Here is an 8,189-nt window from a genome sequence, read left to right as displayed (position 1 = left end):
CCTTTGTCTGTTGGACGGGCGTGGAGCATAAGCCGTATGGATTTCATAATGGGTTCTTGGGATTATCTTCTGAGGGTACGGTGATCGGGGTTCAGTTGCACACAAGCGAGGTAGTGCTGGCGGTTTACCGGGCACGTTGACTTATACACACGGGTTTCCTAATTCACACCCGATGGCCTCCCTGGGATCTGCGCTTTCTTCTGCGGCTGCGTCAGACCAATGCAGGATGCGGGGTAGTGGTCGATCTAGCTCGTTGCAGTTCTTGCAAGGGATGGCCGACGGTTTCGCCTCGTATCTTTCCGCCTATACAAATCATACCATGGAACATCTGCTGGGAACGACGGCTTCTTCACCGCTCTGATGGAAGGATGCGGCCATGACCGTGCTGTGCCTGGGGCCGCGCATGGTGCATGTTCAGCTGGCTATGGAGACACAGCTGGCGCGTCGGGGTACATGTTCTGGCCGCCGCAACATGAACGAATGCTGATTCTAAGGTTCGCTCGCACCTGTCATGGTAGGTGGCCCCATCCAGTCAGTCACTGTTGAGAGGTCTTGAAGGAAAGGCATGTTCGGTATTGCGCTGGGATGGGGACCATGAATATGGTCTTTAGGTCATGCATGCATAGTGATGACTCTCTGCCTCGTGAATGCGTTGTATACTTGCAGTGCCTAGTTTGACGAGAGACAACACAAGAGGCACCTGTCTGGGCTGCTGGTGTTGGCTGTGATCAGATGAGAGATGCTTCCCCGTGTTGGTGGGCCTCGGCCTGCACGGGCGGCCCCCTCACTCTGACAGCTGGGGGCAGCTGCAGACGTCCAAGCTCAAGCTCAAGCTCGAGCTACCTATACCTACCTCAGCTCACCTCCTCAACACTACCCATCCACGTCACTTACAGCATCGCCATCATCATCACCTTACCCACAAGGCCGGTGGCACAAGAGACGTTTCCCCTTTATTCACTTCCGCCCCCACTGCAAAAGCCATGCCGCCCATCAAGCTCTCCCTCAACGGCCAAAACCTGACCATCCCCGCCGTGCCCCTGACGCCCTCGGCCTTTGCGCCCTTTGGCGACGTCATCCAGAACCCGCACCCGGCCGTGGCCCCCTCGGCGACGCTGCCGCCGCACCTCGCCCTGCGCGCCGTGTCCGCGAACCAGGGCTCGGCCATCAAGTACCAGCACCCCTCGACGCCGGCGAACCACTACGCGACGGCCCCCTCCGGCACGCCCGCCCAGCCGGTGCTCAACCTCTTCGTGTGCGCCGCGCGGCCCCTCGACCACCCGCACCCGCCGGCGCCGCCGCCCATCTCGACGCTGCTGCCCTACACGCCCGTCGTGCATCACGGCCCGGGCCTCTTCCGCGTGCGCATCCTCGAGCGCCACCCCTTCACCACCCAGACCTTTGCCCCGCTGGCCGGGCCCGACCGCAGCCCCGCCGCCGGCTACCTCGTCATCGTGGCGCCGAGCAGAGCCGCCGGTCCCGCGGACGAGGGCCTGCCGAACCCCGACCCCGCCGCCGTCGCCGTCGCCGCGTCCGCATCCGGGACCGCATCCGGAACGTCCGGCTATCCCGGTCGCGGCGTGCCTGACCTCGCCGGCCTCCGGGCCTTTGTCGCGACGACGGGCCAGGCCGTCACGTACGGCGCCGGCACCTGGCATGCGCCCATGGTGGCGCTGGGGCCGCAGGGCACGAGCGTCGAGTTTGTCGTGACGCAGTTTGCCAACGGCGTCGCTGACGAGGACTGCCAGGAGGTTGTCTTGGGGGCGGGCGAGGACGGCAGCGTCGTCGTGCAGGTGCCGGAGCGGACTGGGCTCGGCGGGCTGGCGAAGCTGTGAGGACGGTGCCGGGGGGGGCTGGACTGAGTTGTTCGAGAGTACTTTGCAGTACCTTGCCTAGTCGACCAGTATATTCGAGAGCTTTGCAGTACCTTGCCTAGTGTGGCGTGGGAGACCTAGTGTGGTGTGGGAGATGCCATAACGAAACATGTGAGAATACGGCTCAATAGTCATTAATGAGAACCAAAAAGTCTACAGTATCCAGCCGAAACGACTTCGCTCGACTACGTATCGTCGACATGTCTATCCAAACACCTCAATCATAAAGTGGTACTCAATCTTGCTGCCGTCATGCCGACCCCTGGTCGTGAGCTCGCTGCACTTGTCCGCCAGAATCTCGCCCACGACTGGCGCGCCACAGTAGAAAACGCCAACCTTGAGCTCCTCGTCCTCCTTGTAGTACTCTGCGTCGCCGGCTCCCTCGCGCCTCGCGCTGCTGCCAGGCTTCTCTCCGCGCGCCTCCTCCCTCTTGCTCCGGCGGAACGCGCTCATCTCGTCGTAGTGTCTGTCGAGGATGTCGTTAAAGTCGGGCCGCCCAAAGTGTGTCGGGTTTAACAGGCCAGTCAGGGGACTGGCTGGGTGGTCGTCGGTGCGGTGCATCTCGAGGAGCCAGCGGTAGACGTGCGTGACAATGTCCTTGCGTTTGGCCGTGACGTGCGTCTGGATGCGAATGTCGAGGTGCGGCTGGTCCTCGTGCTCACGGTGCCACTCCTGGCTGCGCGACACTTCGTTGAGGAGATCGGAAAGCCACGAGAGGTAGTTTCTGTCGCGGACCATCCAGTGAAAATCGACGCGGCGGTAGTCATCGGCAAAGTCGCGCGACTTGCCGGCCTCCGGGCGGCGACTCGTATTGATCGTGTCAGCGTTGACAAACTCGTCGTTCTCAGGACGCGTCTCGTTGTTGTCGTCGTCCTGTTGAGAACTGCAATCTTTAGCCTTTCCCCTCTTGGCTTCGTCGGAGCCGAGCAGCATGCCATCGCCACCAGTGACCTTTTCAAACTTTCCCGAGGCATCGGCAGGGTCTGCGGCCGTGGCATCGGAGTCGTGGCGGTCCTGAAGGTGGCCGGCCTCAAGATGGGCGGGACCGCCATGGGACATGTCGTCGTGAGCCTGCAGATCGGCAAGAATGCCAGAGAAAGGCGTCACGCCAATACCGGCACCGATGATGACCGAGTGGTTGAACTCGTAGAAACGCTGGGCAGGCGCACCAAAGGGCCCGTTGATGCCCACCTCAATCTCAGACTCGCCCGCGTCGCCGCCCAGCTTGCGCAGTCTGCCGGTCCAGTTGCCATCCGTTTTGATGTGCACCTGCATCTTGTTGCCGATACAAACAGAAACGGTAAAGGGGTGCCACTGCCAGATGCTGATCTCTGGCACCTGGAGGAAAATGTACTGTCCGGCCTTGTACCTCCAGAGACGCTCACTGGGGATGATGGCGGTGATTTCGACCGTGTCGTCGTCGAGGCACTTCATGGTCGCCCTGATGCGGTGGAAACCGAGGACGACGCGGACAACGCGCTCCACGACAACCAGAAGGGTGGGGAAGGCGAGGAAGTAGCCAAACATGGGCCACTGCAGGAGATGGGCGGTCCCGTGCGCCATCATGAGGCCGATGATGGGGAACATCAGCAGGTGGCCGAGCTGGAATACTTCATAGTTCCATCTCCGGACCTGCGGGATGCTCAAAAGGGAGAGTAGGTAGAAGCAGCCGAGAGCTGTGATGCCCGTAACACCGGGGACGGAGCGGACGTACTCGATGTACGGCCGGGGCACCATGTCGTCGCCCAGCAGGTGGGCGACCTCGGTCTCGTTGTTGGGGTCGCTGCCACTGACGAAGGAGCCCGTCAGGTGGCCCAGGGCGTGCAGTGTCGCGAGGAGGATGGCGACGCAGGAGATGCGGATGTGGAACTCTTGCGAAAGATCCCAGTTGAAGAAGCGTGAGACATAGTAGGACTTGCGCATGAAGGTGGAAAAGTACCGCGACATGCTGAGGATGAGGAAAAAAAAGGTCGGGTAGAGGGCGCCGGCGCACGTCTTGGCCATGACGACGCCCCAGCCAAAGGCAGCACGGTATGCCGGCGTCGTCTGGTACTTGACGAGCTGCCAGATGCCAAAGGCCAGCTGCATGCCGATGACGAGGGCGAGGAAACAGATCTCGGGGCCATGCACGGCCCAGTAGGCGCGGATGCGGCGCCACACCGTCACGCTTTTCATGTACTGCTTCTCCTGCTTCTCCTCCTTCTTGGCCTGTTCGAGGGAGGGAATTTTCCACTCCTTGACGCGCTTGGCAAATTCATCGCGCGGGATGCGCTGCTCTTCCGAGCCCATGATGCTACGGAGAAAGGCATGGCGGATGTGATCGTTTTCAGAATCGTGATCGCGTTTGGTGACATGGTGGGCGGCCGTGACGGGTGTGAGCTCGTCGTGGGCGGCGTCCAGCTTCTGCTCTACCTCATTGTAGTCAATGTAGCCGTCGTCATTGTGGTCGAGATCATCAAGAAACTTCTTGATCTCGTCGTCGTTCAAGTACTGAGTATCGCCGTTGGCGTCGCGCACGGGGTGTTCAGCCATGAAGTGGGCGACTGCCACTGCTGCTGCTGCTGCTGCTATGATTGTCTCACGGCAGGATGACGATGATCCTCGTGGTGTTGTGAGACGTAGGGGACAGCGTGCAAGCGAGTTGAAGGATGATCAAGAGGGCCAGCAGGGACGGAGAGAGCGCTGAGGACGAGGATGGACATGGATCGCAAAGAGAAAACCCATCGTGCCCAGACAGTCTCCAACGGTACGGCGGACAAAAAGATGCGAGAGGATGCAGAGAACGGATACGTCAGCGTCGGGATGCCAAGGGCTTGACGAGACGATACCAAGACCGACGGTGGTCAGGCCAGGCTGACGTTTGCCCGTGTTGTGATTGCTGCTGGTGCTAGGCCCTCCCCCAGCCTAAGCCTAGTCTGTGCCAGGGCCAAGGGGACGAGGTACACGTGGGGACGTGCCTGGAAGGCTGGCGGATCGAAGTACCGAGGGGATCGAATAACCTTGAAATAAACCTTAAAAGCACGCTGCCCAGACCGCCAGCGAAGACAAAGGCGGGCGCAATGATGCAGTGCAGCGGACGCGAAGGCGCATGACGATGACCGGAAGATGTTGGTATCACGGTGGCCCTTGGGCTGGACGTGGCCATTGGTCTGGACGTGGCTTAGGGCATCTGGGCCCTTTCTGGGCTCTTGAGCTCGTCTTGGTCTCGTCTTGGAAGCTGCGTCTGATGGTAACTGACTGTTCTGGTTCGGTTGGTCTGTTGCAAGCGGGAAGCAGCCAAGGACATGGCTGCTTCCCGCTTGTGGATGCAACAGACCATGATGACGCAATGCCGCGCTGCTGTGGAATGAAATGTGACGCTACACCCTTCAGCGGTTATTCAGTACCTTCCTTCACTTGGCGACACGTTCAGTCACGTCAGTACTGCACAAAGGCTGTTCTTCTTCATCATGAAGCTAGCAGGTAATGCATGCTGACTTGAATAGGAAGAAATTGGTGAGATGCGTAACGTGCAGAGCCAGGGTTTGATTCGATTTGACTCGCACCAAGTCGTGGGGGCTGCCATAGCCAACCGCCGTGCTAGCGACCATGTCAAGTGAAAGCACGACAACCTCTAAAACTGACAAGTCTCACAATCTGAAGCATATCAAGTCTTCAGCGGGAATGAACCACAGATCTAGCTCTATTACGGTCAGGTCGTGAAATCTCGTATGCGGAGTGGTGTATGGTCTCTACCCATAGAACAGGCTCATCCAACAACCACCCCCGAATTGGTAGGTTTGCAGTCCACAATTCTGAAGCATGAGCTTTCATATTACCTTTTCTTACTGAGGCTTGATTGCCTAAGTACTTATCAAGCAGTCTCTGCAGCTCTGTTGTTACAAGCCCCACCACTATATTCAGGGTTCCAGGCCGAAGACCAGATCTGTCATGGTGTCACAATGGGCCCTCCAGTAATGGAGTCTGAAGGAGGGCGCATCATTGGCAGCAAGTTAGGCAGCCATTTAGGAGCTATGCAGTGCCGATGAGGATGAACACATGGTGCCGGGTCTGCGGCAGCCGCTACCAACTCGGGAGGCCAAGGTACCGCCAGATCGGGCTCAACACCGGGCTTGATCCGGGGGTCTTGATGAGTACATATGGCGAGACTGACCGGTAGCGAATTGTCATGGGCTTCGAGTTCAGCCCACTGTTCGGCTCGAGGCTGTGTTATTGTGACACCTCATCGAAGTCCCCTGCCATCATCGTCTTGTCATCTCACATTTCGGGCACAGAACAACCAAAGAGGCCTTGAAGCATCCCACAGGTTCATCGGTTTCCCACATCACACTTGGAAATCTCCCCACATGCTCCGTTTGAGGTATCGCATATGCATTAGGACCATCTTCTTGCGGAGATGCCGTTCTTCAAGGTCAAGACCGATGACAAGGTCCGAGCATTCGGCGAACCATGGCAAGGATCACGACCGGCGTCGGGAGCTTCATGATACCTAGGGAACGAGAGGACGTGGTCTGCGCCTGACGCATGTATCTAGCTCAGCCTCATGAAGAGAGCAACAAACGCTTGAAGGCAACCCGGTGAGTCCGAAGCGTCATTCACTTTCCCTATATTTGGGCCCTTCTCCTAAGGTACTCAAAGACGGGCCTATCTTCATCTCATTTTCATCACACGCCCATCTGAAACCATCGGAAAAACTCATCGACATGCAGATCGTATCTCTCCTGGCCATGGCTGGCTGCTTAGCAGCGATGCCGTCAGCTCCATCACCCGGTTTCAGTCCCCAACTAGTGCCGTCTGATGTGCAGCGTGGGTCTCCCAAGTCGACTGCTCGGGAGGAGGTTTACGACTACAGTACCGTCGGTGCGGGTGTAGCTGGCTCGACACTTGCCAACCGTCTGACCGCGAGATCTTATTCACAGGTCTCGAATATACTTCCAGGTCCCGCCTGTTTTGCTGTTTCTCATCAAGATACTGCAAATATTCCAGTTAAACGTCTCCGCGCCTGATCTTTCTCCCACAAGGTCCCTTGTGCACTTCATTGTGATGACGGTACTGTCTGGCATCGTTCTACCTCGTGAAGCTCGCGGCGAAATCAAACCCTGGTGGATTGCTAGCCTTCCTTTCGATGCTCCTGTTGCAATCACCACTGTCAAAGTACCGTCTCCCCACCATCACTCTCAAGCCCGCCTTGAAATGCCCAGGGCCTCTCGCGTCGGCCTCTCTTGCCACAGCGAGGTTTAGAGCCGCGTGGAAGACTTGACTGATCTTCTCCATCTTCTCATGACGGTGTCACGCGTGGGAAGCTCTTTGGATAAGGGATCGAAGAATACATGTTTGGTAAAGCGTCAACATCCCTTCTTGGATTTGGCCGACGCTATTGAAGTCGTATATCACGTACATGTCAGTAAGAAGTCGACCATTTGCTCAGTCTCAACTGTCGACTTGGATAAGTCCATGTTGTATCGGGTGTGCTAACGAGGTCCATCTAAGAGGGAGCCGTGCATCAGAAGGGATGCAAGCGCAATGAGGTGTTTGCGTGTCCCGGCGGCTCCTGAATGCAAGACGGAAGAGTACTTGAAATGCCTGCAAAACAGCGGCTGGTGAAATTCTCGCCTTGAGTTTATTCGTCTTGTGCTACTTGCGCACAAAGTAGTGCATGACGGATTGTGTAGGTGATAGGTTCTGAAAACTCAAGGCCGCTACCTCATGTAGCTATCACCTTCAGCAGTCAGATAGGACCAGCTCGCGTACCACGAGGCACGCTTTCAGAAATGCAAGAATATCTCACGGCAGTGCCAGTGCGCCCGTTGGGTTCAGCTCCCCCTCCCATATCGCCCATCGGGGAACACCGCGATAGCAGTGGGCCAGTCCGTCGGGACCCAGCTACGCTACCCCGCCATGCCGCCCATGTCATCCCACTTCGCGCCGAATCTCAACCTCAACCCTCACATTCTCCCTCGCCCACAGCAACCACCCCCCCCTCTTAAAAAAAAAAAAGGGCCGCCTCTTCGCATACAAAAAGTCCGCCGCAACCATGGCCACAAAAGACCGCATCACCTGCCACGTCCTCGACACGACAGCCGGCCGCCCGGCGCGCGCCCTCCGCGTGCAGCTGACACACACGCCGCCGTCGGCGCCCGACGCCGGCGCCCCGACGGCCGCCGCCACGACGCCGAGGACCTTCGAGTCCATCACGGACGACGACGGCCGCGTCAAGACCTGGCTGCCCTACAGCGCCGCCACGGCGTCGGGCGACGTCCCCTGTCTACACGCTCGACGACGTGCTCGGGCGAGCTCGCCGCCGAGCCCACCTCG

General features: G+C 58.5%; 3 protein-coding genes across 3 annotated transcripts; 2 read left to right on the top strand and 1 right to left on the bottom strand.

Moving 5' to 3' along the window:
• Nucleotides 1-983: 983 nt before the first annotated feature.
• Nucleotides 984-1,835, top strand: VDAG_00033 (ureidoglycolate hydrolase; the record flags this gene model as incomplete). Its single annotated transcript, XM_009651410.1, has 1 exon — nt 984-1,835. One exon carries the CDS (start codon nt 984-986, stop codon nt 1,833-1,835), a length of 852 nt encoding a protein of 283 aa, XP_009649705.1.
• Nucleotides 1,836-2,078: 243 nt separating this feature from the next.
• VDAG_00032 (uncharacterized protein) lies at nt 2,079-4,406 on the bottom strand (the record flags this gene model as incomplete). Its single annotated transcript, XM_009651409.1, has 1 exon — nt 2,079-4,406. The coding sequence occupies one exon, from the start codon at nt 4,404-4,406 to the stop codon at nt 2,079-2,081; it is 2,328 nt and encodes a 775-aa protein (XP_009649704.1).
• A 3,502-nt stretch (nt 4,407-7,908) lies between these two features.
• Nucleotides 7,909-8,130, top strand: VDAG_00031 (uncharacterized protein; the record flags this gene model as incomplete). The annotated part of the gene is made up of 1 exon (XM_009651408.1): nt 7,909-8,130. A coding segment is annotated over one exon (222 nt), but the record flags the coding sequence as incomplete, so codon positions are not given.
• Between the last annotated feature and the right edge of the window lie 59 nt (nt 8,131-8,189).

Source organism: Verticillium dahliae, genomic scaffold, assembly GCF_000150675.1.
Source record: "Verticillium dahliae VdLs.17 supercont1.1 genomic scaffold, whole genome shotgun sequence".
Classification (NCBI taxonomy): Eukaryota; Fungi; Ascomycota; class Sordariomycetes; order Glomerellales; family Plectosphaerellaceae; genus Verticillium; species Verticillium dahliae.
Note: the sequence above shows the minus strand (reverse complement) of the source record. Positions and strands in the feature narration are given on the sequence as shown.